A 14,973-nucleotide genomic window follows, 5' to 3' on the forward strand; every position below is an offset into this window, starting at 1 on the left:
CCTTAGTTAGATTTTGTCTGAGCTTCCACTTTAACCCCTTGACGCCGTTGTCACACAAATATGCGGCCTCACAGACCTGGGCTTTTTTCCGTGGGGCCACATATTTGCATGCCTGTCTTTGTGCTGGGAGTGCACCGCACAGCGCACTCCCAGCACAAAGACCGGGGTGTCACCGAGAACCCCGGGTTCCGTTCTAACGATTGGGACCCAGGACTCCTGATTCCGGGTCATATGATCACTGTGATAGCCTTCGATTGCCTATCACAGTGATCAGTCACTGCAAAGCCCACCCCCCCCTTGTTTTTTTTTCTCTCTGAATGGAGGAGAGAGAAACATTGTATATCTCTCCCTTCTTGCATAGAGAAAAAAAACAACTGTTTGTAGAAAAAGAAAAAAAGATAAATAATAAAAAATAAAGAAAATACCTAGATCAAGGTTTTATTTAGTTCAGTGCCAGGGTTAGTGTTTGGGTCAAGGTCAGGGTCAGAATAAAAAAAAAAAACAACATTGTCAGTGTGTTTTAAAAAAAAAAACCAAAAACTAAATGTGCACTATTGATTCTGGGCAGTAGTACAGGTACAAGCAACAAATAACATACACATATATGGTATCGCTGCGATCTTCAAGAGCTGGAAAATGTAGTTTGGGTTGTTCTTTGGTGGTAGGTTATGGTAGTTACAAGAAACACACAGCTAAATTTAAATAAATGATTTTTTTACTATTTTGGGACAGTTTTCCTTTGATAAAAAAAATCAAATCAGGAGATATCCATTACCATTTACCACCAAATGAAAGCTCAATTTGTCCTGAACAAAACAAGGTATAATCCACCTGGATGTACAAAGTAGTTGTGATGATATGTATGGTTTTACTAACACATGTCAAAGTTGTAAAATTTTACTTAGGCTTTAAGATTTATTTTACCCTTAGGTGTGAAGGGGTTAATCATCAAGGCAGCTGTTATGCAAATGATAAACTGGCCATAGGTGAGTTCATTATTGAAGCCATTAGATCCAGGCTCCTCCAGCATTGATTAGGAAGGCCATGTTTCCAAACAGGAACATTAGGCCTGTGGGTGGTACTGCCTGAGTGTCTCCTTCTGAGACCCCTGTCAACGTCACTCATCCCCTACTTCTGAAGGCATTACTGAAGCAGAAATCTCCTCTGCCATAATATAGACCTCCTGTAGCTGGGGGTGAATGATCTGCCAACTTCTAAATAATCAGCCAAAGAACATAAAGAAATGACTAGAAAACTAATAAACAGACTATGTGTTGTGTCCCACACTCAGCTTCTGGTTGCTCATGGCAGCTGTCAGGAAGCTCTACATCAGTTCTACCTATGCTACTATCCTAGCATTGATAATGATGAGCAGACAAGTGCGGCAACCATACTAGTGACCAAATTTGTAGTTTAAAAGGACCTGGCCTAAGACTTCTTCCTTTATTAGAATGTTGCTGCCAACAAGATGCTCCCTCTCCCTAATATGCTCTTTTATGGTGGTCTGTTGCTGCCAAATGGTGCCTCTGTGGCTACTCACGTCCTGAAAATGCTACTGGAAAGTGTAATCTCTTAGTGGCTGGGTTAGCCAACCTTTAAAACCTTTATACCCAGCTGCATATTTATTCATTTCTTAAAGTGTTACTAAACCCTGGACCCTGCATTCACTATATCTGGTCTCCCATAGTACACACAACATTGTTTTAGTAAATATAAACTGCTAAATACCTTTTCTCATCAGCAGTTAGAGCAGTCTTGTGATTTCAGCAGAGCACTGGTTAAAGCTTGTAGGAGGAGTTTTCTTTTTTGTTCTAGGAGGATGCAAAACCCCTTGCCTCTGTCTGACCAGTGCTGATTGGCCCTGTGCTGATCACATGCACTCACCCAAGAAAAAAAAAACCTCTCTAGGAATACACACTAAACTGAGCATGTGCAGAAGGGCTACAGGTTCAGTCTGTCTTATCAGCATGGACATTTGAACAAGAGGAGGAGCAGAGAAGTCAGGATCAAACAGCCTTTTTACACAATGCAGAGGATTAACCCCTTAGATCCACAGTGAGTATAACACACATGCATATACAGACTGATTTTACTGTTGTGGGTTTAGTAACACTTTAAGCACTTTTTTTTGCTTAGTTGTTTCCAAACGACAGACGTTTAGTTAGATAGTACGGTATATTTATTTTCCCTTAACTCTGCATGGACATTTATTACTTTTCTTGAAACATATGTGCGTATCTAGGGAAATGTTTGATGTCATAACAAAGATACAAATGGGCAGCATAGAACTTCTCTTCAACTCTGCATATTCTCAAAGTTTTAATGTATGTACTGGATGATTCAAATTATGTCAGCCTTTGGACGTTTCAGACAGCTCTACTGCCACCCTCTGCCCACTTCTTAACACTGCAAGCATAAATACTCACTGTACTTTTGCAAATATGAAAATTGACTAAGAAAAATATGCCATATCCTATAAAAGCAAGGCGAGAATGATTTATGGTGTGTAAAAAATGATTACTCTGAACTGACTCCTTCTGGGTTGCAGTACCAAATTCTTGTGCGCAGTTCACCTATAGAATGTCATAACTAAAGATCATTTCCTAAAATAAGGATGCCTGAAATATGTTGTGGTTAATAAGTGATGAATATTTTGTAACATATGTAAATGTTACAAGCCTAGACAAAGCAGAATGTAGCCATTAGGTTTCCACATGAAAGGATCTCAGTTCTGGAAAGATGTTGGGCAAGTCGTGACCTCACTTCAGAAAACCCCTTGACATCTCCCATAGGAGAAATGCAATTACTGCCCTGCTTAGTTGGAGAGAAAGAACAACATGAGATAATGGCTCTCTGCTATGAATACTGAAACATGTCTTGGGCTTGCTTCAGGTTATTACTGGAAAACCACCAAAGTATCACGTTTAGACATGTGGCTTCAGAATCTTGAATTATATACACAAATGTTTTGCCTTTCATTTTTTTGGGGTTGTTTTACAAGGTGATGGTTTACATATACTTTAACACAAAACAACCAACCATCCATCCACATAAGTGTGATTATCTGTCGAGGCTGCAGTCTGATATCACAGTAATACCAGAACACAGGAACCTAGTATGAATCTAATGTACACGGGGCATTTGGAAAACTCTTCTGAACGATGGAAACTGACTGCTGGAAAATGTAGGTTAAAAACGTCAGTTTAGCCGCGTTTGCATAGTGCGTTTATGTGCGTTTGCGTTTAGAAGCGTAACCTCAGGAGCCCTTCCCAAATGCCCAGCATGCACTGGAAAATAGGAAAAACTTAACTATTTCAGATATTTTGAAAGGAATAGAGAGAGCAGAAGCAGAGAGAGCAGTATGTGTTGAGATGACCTATCTTTTCTGGTTGTATTCACTATGGATCCCATCATGAGCATAATGCAGCACGTTCTACCATTTTTTCCTTCACGCGAAACCTGGAACTGACTGCATTGGTGTGCTAGGTCCATTTGAATACATGGAAAATGCATTGCATGCATTTCTGATGTTGAAAAAAGGCTCTGGACAGCATCTAGACATGGAACAGTTAAAAAACGCTTCTAAATGCAAGCGCTTATAAACGCGGTTAACCGTGTTTACAAGCGTTTGGCATTTGAAACGCTAGTAAAATCTCCTGAACGCAAGTTTGGTGCATTCAAAAAAATGACTGGCAACTCAACTGCCTGTCAACAACTGTGTACATGGACACATAGGAAAACATTAGGGTGAGTTCAGGGGCTGCTGAAAAAAAAACGCAGAAAAGCTCCTGAATGTGAGTTTATCAGCTGCAGTGTACATGAGCCCTAAGACATGATTTAGTGCTGCGGCTATTACATTTCTATGGGTATTCTTGCCATTGACCCTGATGCAGTTTTGAAGCATCTTTTGTTAATATAGGTGGAGGGCTGCAGCTACCACACTGGATGCCTGATTTGTCATTTCTGTGTAGAAAACCTATAGGAGAAAATGTTAAAACCATGAGATGGGTCAAAGTAGAGCACATTAAACTCATTCACCCTCCACTCCAACCTAACAGAATTTTGGGGTCTATTAGTCATAGAAAACAAAAGACACATTGGTCATTTGTATGAATGTGCCTTATATTTGAATACAAAAGAGGGTTCGGTTTACTAAAAGCTAATAGGTTGTTTGCTTTGCAAAGGAAATGGCATTATGCAAGGGAATTTACCCCAGAACTTAGGGAATGTGGTGAAGTTTAACTTTTCAAAGAATATCCATTGATATGCAAGGAAAATAAAAATCAGCAGTTTTGCTTGCATATGACGGGATGATGAAAGTTAGTAGAACTTCACCTTATTCACTAAGGTCTGGGGAAATTTCCCTTGCAAAGTGCAACTGAAAAAGTAAACAGCCTATTTGCTTTTAGTAGTGATGCACCGATACCTGTTTTATACTAGTAGTGATTAGTAAGTAGTGATTAGGTCCAAGTCCAATCACTAACAAACTCCAGCAGACTCCACCTCTGCAACATTGCCAAAATCCGCTCGTTCCTAACCCCAGAAACCACTAAACAGCTCATCCACTCCCTCATCATATCACAACTCGATTACTGCAACTCCCTCCTCACTGGCCTGCCTCGCCACTGGCTATCCCCGCTTCAGTCGATCCTGAATACGGCTGCCAGACTCATTCACCTTACCAACCGCTCCATCTCCGTCACCCCCCTCTGCCAATCCCTCCACTGGCTTCTGATTGCACAACAGATCAAATTCAAAATCCTATCACTGACGTACAAAACTGTCCACCATACTGCACCAAATTACATCACCGACCTAATATCCAAGTACCACCCAACACGCACACTCCGCTCCTCTCAAGACCTCCTTCTCTCTGGTTCCCAGGTCTCCTCCTCCCATGCCCGCCTCCAGGATTTCTCCAGGGCGTCACCCATCCTCTGGAACTCCCTACCCCAATCCATCAGACGATCACCTACTCTCCTCTCATTTAGGCGCACCCTGAAAACCCATCTCTTCAGGGAAGCCTACCCCACCCCCTGCTAACTTGCCGACCTCCTCCACTCTTCCTACCACTCCATCCCCCACAGCTTTCTCCTCCTGTACCACTATCCCCTCCCTCCTATATTGTAAGCTCGAAGGAGCAGGGCCCTCGATCCCCTCATGTATCACATTGTATTGTTATTGTTCTGTCACATGTTCTGTCCCCCTTTGTAATGTACAGCGCTGAGCGAACTATTGGCGCTTTATAAATACTGTATAATTATAATTATACTAATACTTAAGTACTCACCGATACCAATTACCGATACTTTTAAGGTGACGGGATGATGGAAGTTAGTAGAGCCTCACCTTGTTCACTAAGCTCTGGGGAAATTTCCCTTGCAAAGTGCAACTGAAAAAGTAAACAGCCTATTTGCTTTTAGTAGTGATGCACCGATACCTGTTTTTTACTAATACTCAAGTACTCACTGATACAAATTACCAATACTTTTATGGTGATGGGATGATGGAAGTTAGTGGAGCCTCACCTTGTTCACTAAGGTCTGGGGAAATTTCCCTTGCAAAGTGCAAGTGAAAAAGTAAACAGCCTATTTGCTTTTAGTAGTGATGCACCGATACCTGTTTTATACTAATACTCAAGTATTCATTAATACCAATTACTGATACTTTTATGGTGATGGGATGACGGAAGTTAGTAGAGCTTCACCTTATTCACTAAGCTGTGGGGATATTACCCTTGCAAAGTGCAAGTGAAAAAGTAAACAGCCTATTTGCCTTTAGTAGTGATGCACCGATACCTGTTTTGTACTAATACTTGTACTCAAGTACTCACCGATACCAATTACCAATACTTTTTCGGTGCGATTTGAGGCCATATAAAATGAATGGGCTCAATCACACTGCATAGAATAGCATCAGGAATGAGGTACAATGTCAGTTTTGAGATCATTCAGAATTTTACAGATGCATTTGAGTTGCAGGCAACCTCCTTCTGACTTGCATTTGGCCTGCTTCAAGCAGGGTTTGCATTCCAATACAAGGTAATGTAAAACCCATTTGAAGCGAACAAAAGCCCATCAACCCATTATTGAAGCTGAAATACTAGTAATACATTCATGAAAGTACCAAAACTGCAGTGCTACAACTCTCCCTTCTAGAGGCCCTACTCTATTTTTTTTTTAACAAAAGCGTCAGAATGGGTGTAGAAAGCTGGCCTATCATGACATATTCCTGCCTGTAGAAAGTCAGAAGGTCAGTTTGCACACATCCTTATTAATACACAAAAGATGTCCTGTTGTATGTTTTCTGTTTCTAATTAGGACACAAAAAAGACAGAAGACAGATTTTTATAAGTTGAGCTACAGTATGTTTTATAATTCTATCATGATGTTTTTTTTCTATTTTTAACAATCTGTTATCTCAAGCAGAAATATTTACAAACATTTTCAAGCAATTAATTTTTCTTAAAGCTGAACTGAGAACATTTAAAGTCTTCCCTTTTAGTGGGGCTGTGCCTGCATTGTAAGGGTTAACTGCTCATTTATGTCTAGGGGACCAGGTAAAGCAGTTTTACTTCCTGGATCCTCCTCTCTCATAGGCTTCCTCTTGCTGGAAGACAGGTGCATGCAGCCTCTTTGCCTCTATGCCCCAGGGTTTGATGCCCCGATGCAGGGACCATGGACATGCATTGGACATGGGGAAGCCGAGAAAATCCACTGTTTGAATGTAGGGGAGTGCTGTTTGTCGAGTAAATGGTTCATCAGATAAGTAAAAGTGCTTTTACTGTCCCCTAGATATAGATGAGCACATAACTCTTGCAGTGCAAGCATAGCTCATGCAAGGGAGGACTTTTACTTCAACCAGAGTCGGGCTTTAACATCTATTTTCTGTTTTGGAGTCAATTGCCTAAAAGTTTTCTGTCTAAAGTTTTAGTGGGACCATCACAAGACCGAAAATATAACTAATAAGCAATGGCATTTCATTTAGGAATAAAATAATTGTCTGAATTTTGTGGAGCATTGTATAATTGCTCTAACATGGTATTGTCGGCACTCATCTTCCCGAATAATAATCTTTATTGAACAAGTAAAATGTGCATATAAAATTCTTACGCATTTCGGCAATAAGCCTTAGTCATAGCCAATGACTAATATATACAAAATTGGTGCTGGAGGGGTATATAGAGCTACAAAAAAGTCCAAAATGTCCATCAATAAAGTCCAAGATGGGGCGGGGGGAAACTATGAGTGTTCACAATGGCACATTAACAAACGGCAGCATCAGTGGCAGCACCCTCAGAACAAAGCTGGACTCTGTATGCAAGAGAAAGAAAGGAGAGGGGCACCAGCCTAAGTGCAGCATTAGATGTACAGTTTATTAGCACAATGACAATTGGCAACTTACAAGAATTAAAAAAGAGATAGGCATGTCACCAAAGACGTGGTCCAGACTCCCGGGAACTGAAGGTGTCCAAGCGCCAGGGTAGTGGCTGGAGAGAGGATCCTGAAGCGGCCGGCCGCTACAGGGAACTAAATGGTGCCGGGGTGGACGTGATGTCACTTTGTTATTATCATTGTGCTAATAAACTGTACATCTAATGCTGCACTTAGTCTGGCGCCCCTCTCCTTTGTTTCTATAGCCAGTGACTAAGGCTTATTGCTGAAATGCGTTAGCCATTTTATATGCACATTTTACTTGTTAAGTAAAGTTTATTATTCAGGAAGACGGAGTGCTGGCTATGCCATTCTTCATCATTCAGTTGCATCTGTGCTGGGGAGATCTGTGATGGTGGGTATGTTCAGGAAAAACATTGTGATCTTAAAGTGTTACTAAACCCAGGACCCTGCATTCACTATATCTGGTCTCCCACATTACACAGAACATGGAAATACAATTGTATTATTAAATATAAACTGCTAAATAGCTTTTCTCATCAGCAGTTAGAGCAGTCTTGTGACTATCTGTGTCCGACCAAGCACTGGTTAACCTTGTGAGAGAAGTTTTCATTCTCCTCTGACTGTCCCACGAGGCTGCAGGACCCCTGACCCTCTGTCTGGACAGTGCTGATTGGCCTTGTGTTGATCACATGCACCCTCCCCCCCAAAGAAAAACCCTCTAGCAATACATACCAAACTGAGCATGTGCAGTTTGTCCCCAAAGCTCTGTTCTATCAGCAGATGGATTGGGAAAAGCAGAAGAAGGGGAGGATCAGAGAACAAAGAATCAAACATCCTTTTTACACAATGCAGTGGATTAACCCCTTAGATTCCACACTGAGTATAACAAGCATGCTTTACTGCATATACAGACTGATTTTACTGCTGTGGGTTTAGTAACACTTTAAGGAAATGTTTAATCCTTTTTTTTTTACATATTAATAATATACATAAAACTTTAGAAAGTTTCTCTCTGGACTGTTTTAATGGTCTTGTTTTCTTTTTTCTTGCAGAGAGGAAAATGCAGATTCGTCAGCTGTTCGTGTGGGATTTGTCACTTATGATAAGGTTCTGCATTTCTACAATGTTAACGCTAACCTGGCCCAGCCTCAAATGATGGTGGTGACAGACATGGCAGAGGTCTTTCTGCCTCTACTGGATGGATTCCTTGTTAATTTCAATGAATCCAGATCAGTCATAAACAAGTAATGTTTTCTTTTATTGTAAACTACGTAGTTAATTCATTTGCTGGTATGAATGTGTTTTATTTTATGTAACCAAAATCATTTTTAGCAAAGCCCTGTCAGTGTTTTCTTGTCAAGGAAACAGATTTACGTTAAATTTACAGAGCATGGAAGGCTGATATCAGACAAGCAAAAGGTCAATTTTCTAAATAAAGAAGCACAGCATATATTGACCTCTTCCATGATGAACTTATAATATATATATATTGTACATTCCCATCAGACCCTATCCTCAAGGAGCGTACAATCTAAGGTCCCTAAATCACATTCATACATACACATACTAATGCAAATGAAGACAGGATCTAATGAACCTACCAGCATGTCTTTGGAGTGTTAGAGGAAACTGGAATACCCGGAGGAAACCCATACAGACAAAGGGAGAACATGCAAACTCCAGGTATTGCTGTGGTTCAGATTCAAACCAGTGTTAATCACAGAAGTGCTAACCACTTAGCAAAATCCAATTTTGCAATATTCAATAGCCATTAGCAACAGATGATTATACTGTATGTTAGTATGACTACAGCTTGCCAATAGTAATATTTAGTTGCTTGCTCTGGGCAGCATCACATTATTGTTTTTTTGCCTGATTATCCAAAAGCCAGTAAGCATTTGAAGGGTCAATCCACCAAATACTGATATTTTTAGTTTGGGGTAGTTAACAGTAAGTTGGAGCACCCATTGGCTTCTTTATCTATTAGAGAATTCAGTTTCCAATCCTACTCTTTCTTGCCACAGAGCCTTGTTTGTTCTGCATTTCTATCCATAATTGCAAAAATCTTAAACAATAAATAAATAATCCAATGGTAAAGTGAAATTGACATATATATATATATATATATATATATATATTATATATATTCACATCAGTCCCTAACCCTGAAGGGGTGTACAATCTAAGGTCCCTAGCTCACATTCATACATACACATACTAGGGACAATTTAGAACGGATTCAGTTAGCCTAACAGCTTCTTTCTGGCACCTCGACCAAACAGCTAATTTTTGTTCAAGTATCACCGTATTGTACTCCCTAAAAACAACCACACCATCTTTTTCCAGAGCAGCCTGTATTTCTTTTGAGGTTACCTATGGGTTTTTTTTTGAATCCCAGACAATTCTTCTGTCAGTTGTGGCTGCAATCTTTCTTGGTCTACCTGACCTTGGCTTGGTATCAAAAGATCCCCGAACTTTCCACTTCTTAATAGGTGATTTAACAATACTGATTGGCATATTCAAGGCTTTGGACATCTTTTTATGTCCTTTTCCATCTTGTTACGCAGGACTTTTGACAGTCCTTCTCTGATCCCCATGGCTCCATATCTAGCCTAGTCAGTGCTTCCACATAAGAGCTAACAAACTCATTGAGTATTTATACACTGACACTAATTGCAATTTAAAAAGCCACAGATGTGGGACATTAACCTCTGATTGGCATTTTAACCCGTGTGTGTCACCTTGTGTGTCTGTACCAAGGCCAAACATTCCAGGGGAGGGAAACTTTTGAGCCGGGCCATTTGGGTGATTTCTGTTATCATTATGATTTAAAAAGGAGCCAAACAACTATTTGATAATAAATGGCTTCATATGATCATTATCCTTCAATAAAAGAGCATTTTGTGGCATGATCAGTCATATTTTCAATATCAATGCCAAAATTTCACAATTTCTGCCAGGGTATGTAAACTTTTGAGCACAACTGTATATAAAAGGTCTCTTTGCTCACCTCGTTGTAAACCTCTGACATGAAATATGAATATGAATAGTGTCATTTTCTGTCTGTTGCCTCCTTCCTGTGCTATCTGCATGAGACACTTATGACTGTTCCTGACACAAAGAAGTAAAATGGTGTCGGGGAGAGAACTCCAGCACACAGCCTGTGATTGACAGCCTCAGTTTTGTTCCTCTGTGGTGTGTGAAGGGCTTGTTTCTCTTCCCTCCAATCAGCTGTCAGAGCTCTCACTGAGCTCTGCAGAGTTTAATTTCATCTCCATGCCCCTTGCTTTCTGACAAACTCAGACAAGCTGTATAAATTCTGCACTTTGAACAGATGTAGAGAAGAGAATATGCAGATAAACAGGTACAACTTATGTAGGAGGATGTGTTTCTTCTCTGTGTATCACCTGAAGCAAGTCACTTTCTTGGATATGTCTAAAGGTTTACAACCACTTTAATTCTGAAAATACTATTCCATATTGAATCTGCCTTCAATACACCCAAATAAAAGGCTTTAAACAAGCATGTGGTAAATGAAAGAAAAGAATAGAATTGCTAGGATTTATACTTCATCTAAGTCAGTTACTCAAAAAGGATTTGATGTGAATGAACAATATATATATGTACAGCACTGCGTAAACTGATGGTGCTACATAAGTACCGGAAATAAATAAGTCAAATTTTCAATATGACAGCCAGGGAGTTAGCACTTTCAGAATGAAATGTGTACTTATAACATGTTCTTTGTAGTCCTGGTCTTTAGAATCACCAATCTTGTCTTGTCTTACAGCTTGCTTGGACAGATCCCAGATATGTTTGCAGAGACAAATGAGAGCGAAACGGTCTTAGCTCCAGTTATCCAGGCTGGCATGGAGGCATTAAAGGTTAGTCTGCATTTTCCATGTTCAAATACACCTATAGGTTTTGCTTGGCATATTTGTAAGATCATAACCTAACCCTATACGTTTTTCCCTTGTAAAGTGCTTTTACAGATTTATTCTTAGATGATTTTAGAAAGTCAGTGTTATATTGTTGTCTTTTCTGAGCTGTGATATGTATTTTATTGTTTAAGCAAATCGTTTTGGAAGATATTATCTTTGCTTTATATTTTCTGAAACTAGAACTGTAAGAATTCCATGAAATGCCTGCTTTGCATTGCTGTCTTTTTTTCTTAATACCGACGTGTTGACATAACTGTCAGAATTATTTCGGTTTGTAAATTTCATATTATTTTTACAGTTTTTAAGTTTGGCATAAAAGTGTATTTGACCAAATTATCTTTGTAATGTACGGTCTCATCCCATCTGAACCTAATTTGATTCTACACCATGGGATTCAATAATGAAAGCATGCACTAACTTGTAGCAACCTTCTAGCCTATCATTATAAACATTCTGATATTTCTACACATTCATCAGTCTGTCTGATACTGTTAAGTATTTGACAAAAACATCTAAAGCCTGTTAATGGCTCCCATCTTCCAGAGGAACAGTTATCTGAGTTAGCTGACAGAATGGAAATCGACCTTGAAAGGTTAGACCAAGCAAAGCACTGGCAAATACCTACAATAGTTTCACATTTGCATCTTTTACAGACATTCCATTTACAATGTTGTGCAACAAAATCTAATTTATTGTGTATATTGTAGAGCAGTGGTCTCTAAAATGCGGCCTGAGGGCCAGATGTGGCCCTTTGCTAGCTTTTATCCGGCCCTTGGGGCACTATTCCTCCATCTGACACCAACAGTGGGGCATAGTTCCTGCCACTGACACTGATAAGGCTATATTCCTCCCACTAATATCAATGATAGGGAACTATTTCTTCCCCTGATACCAATGGTGGGGCACTATTCTTCTCACTAATACCAACTTTTCCTCCTCCTACTGACCATCAGCCCCAAGGCCAGGGTTATTCTCTCTGATGCTGAGCCTGGAATATTTTCTACCCCCAATAGCCACAATCCTGCCCCTCCTAAAGTCTGAAGGATAGTAAACTAGCCCTTTGTTTGAAAAGTTTGGAGATGCTTGTTGTAGATTACTTGGCCACAGTAGGAGTTCATGGCCATCATCTCTTCTTAATAAATTCTTGGAGATCTTCAGAAATACCTCCTGGATGCAAAGTTTTAGTATTCATATGTATAAGCCTTAAAGGGTCATAACTGATCGTAATATGTGCAGGAAAGAAGTGTGTAATTTAAAGTTTCCCTAAAGGCAAAACTTTTTTTTAGTTTTGGATAGAATGGAGATGAATTAGAACACCTATTAGGTTTTTATAGCTGCCTGTGACCCCGTTAGGGAGATTCACCTTCTCTATTTGTCCTGTTTACCATTATCATCAAAAATGAAAGGTAAAATAAACACCAGTATCAGAGGGGAAATCTTCCAATGGGGGACACTAGTTCTGGAGACCTGGGGGTCTCCAGGGAATTCCCTTAATTTTCAGTGATTATCTCTCATTTCCTGTTTTGATATGGAACAATAAATGAAGGTAAATCTCCCCAGTGGGGCACAGATGGCAAGAAATAAACTAATTACTCCAAAATGAAAAAAACATTTTGCCTAGAGTTCTACTTTACGCATTATTAATTACCAAGCCTAACACAAGCTCCTGTTTTTTTTCATATGAATTCATACCTTCCAGTAAAATAATTTTCACTTATAATCACAAAAATTTAAATGTAGCTCCTGGTTTTTTTATATGAATTCATAACTTCCAGTAAAATAATTTGCACTTATAATCACAGAAATGTAAATGTAGACTCATTTTATGAGCAAGTTGTGTGTCATGTAAGGTTTTATCCAACTACAAAAGTGTTATCTTACAACAATCTATAGCTGCTACAGATGGCACAATGCTCTGAATGCCTGTATTATTTAAGAATGCAGAATTGTTTACATTCTTTCCTATCAAACTTTGTATTCCATTATGAAGCCCATATAAGCTTTGAAAAGATAGCTCTTGTTTAGAATGTTAAGCTGAGGGTATATACTCATAAAGGAGAACTTTAAAACTAAACTACGGGATACCAGTAACCAGGTTTTCAACCCTCCCTTTACCCATTCTCTTTTCAGCCATTAGCGTTTTTTTAAATCATAAAATTCCAGATTGTGGTACAAAAACAATTATTAAACTACCCACTGTTCTAAATTGGGCTCCGATTTAATGCTCTTTCAAGTTAAAGCGGGAGGATACTCTGTTCACTTCAAATGTGTCTGTATGCACCACACCTTGACTATTGTAACTCATTGGCCTACCTAATCGCAGGCTATCCCCTCTTCAGTCTATCATGAATGTGGCTGCCAGACTCATCCACCTTACTAACCGTTCCATATCTGCCATCCCTCTCTGCCAATTTCTCCACTGGCTTCCCATTGCCCAACAAATAAAATTCAAACCATTAACAATAACATATAAAGCCATTTTTAACTCTGTCCCAAATTACATCATCAATCTTGTTTCCAAATATCACCCAAACCGGCCTCTCCACTCCTCCCATAACCTCCTGCTTTCTAGCTCCCTTGTCTCCTCCTCCCATGCGTGTCTCAAGGACTTCTCCAGAGCCTCCCCCATACTCTTGAACTCTCTACCCCAATCTTTCCGACTATCGCCTACTCTGCCTACTTTTAGGCGATCTCTGAAAACCTATCTCTTCAGGGAAGCCTATCCTGCCTTCAGCTAATAACTGAATCTTCTATTTCTATTATCAGTTCATCCCCCACAGTTATTACCTTTTGTACTACCAGCCCCTCCCTCTTAGATTGTAAGCTCCAAGGAGCAGGGCCCTCCTAACCCTCTTGTATTGAAATGTATTGTTGCTGTATTGTCTCCCTTTATATTGTAATGTGCTGAGCAAACTGTTGGCGCTGTATAAATCCTGTATAATAATAATAATAACCTAGAACTACATGTCACATTAATCTTTGGAATTATCGTTGTGTCATTTGGGGGGTTCTGTAGGCAGTGTCATGAGTTTCTCTTTTCTCCATCCCCATAGCCCATTAAAAGCTGGGCAGACCTAGGCTGAGATGGGCCGAGCTAGGCATTGACAGGCAGGAGGAGGCTGTAATTTTAATAGACAACCTCAGTTAGGATTGCGATGATATTATTAAGTTGGCAGAAATCATTCAGAGACTACATGGGGGCATCAAGGGAACTGATCACCATGCAGAACAAACAAAAGGATAAGGTGTCAGGTCCACTGCAGAGGAAATAAGGATGGAAAAGCATCTGTATTAAGTTCTGAGGAACGCAGCAGATAAGCATGGATCACAGGGCACAGGATAAAAAGGTATTATATATGGTATATGTGAACAGAAATTCATTTTTTCCCAGAGATCAGCTGTAAAATGTGAAAGTTCAGGTTGTTCCTTTTAGGTACAATAAAGATAATTTATGTAACTTATGTTCACCTTCTATCACTTTCCCTTTACTATGAGCTTCTTTTGCAGCTTTTTTGATCTATAAATATCCGTTATTGCTCAGTTGGGGTGGTTAAAGTGGTATTAAAGGCAGAAAGTTTTTTTTTAGTGCATTCTCTGCAGTAAGGTAAAAAACCTTCTGTGATTAGAATCCTGCC

At 39.6% G+C, this 14,973-nt stretch overlaps 1 protein-coding gene across 3 annotated transcripts in view; it reads left to right on the forward strand.

Annotated features, from left to right (window-relative positions):
* The window catches only part of SEC24D (SEC24 homolog D, COPII component), a 160,858-nt gene that overhangs the window by 109,736 nt on the left and 36,149 nt on the right, over positions 1 to 14,973 (forward strand). For all 3 annotated transcript variants that reach the window (XM_089691782.1, XM_089691784.1, XM_089691783.1), the window contains exons 12-13: positions 8,450 to 8,641; positions 11,188 to 11,281. In XM_089691782.1, coding sequence (XP_089547908.1) covers positions 8,450 to 8,641; positions 11,188 to 11,281 — 286 coding nt within the window. The remainder of the gene's footprint in view (positions 1 to 8,449; positions 8,642 to 11,187; positions 11,282 to 14,973) is intronic.

Source organism: Staurois parvus, unplaced genomic scaffold (genome assembly GCF_062004578.1).
Source record: "Staurois parvus isolate SC_StPar_1 unplaced genomic scaffold, SC_StPar_1.0 ptg000572l, whole genome shotgun sequence".
Classification (NCBI taxonomy): Eukaryota; Metazoa; Chordata; class Amphibia; order Anura; family Ranidae; genus Staurois; species Staurois parvus.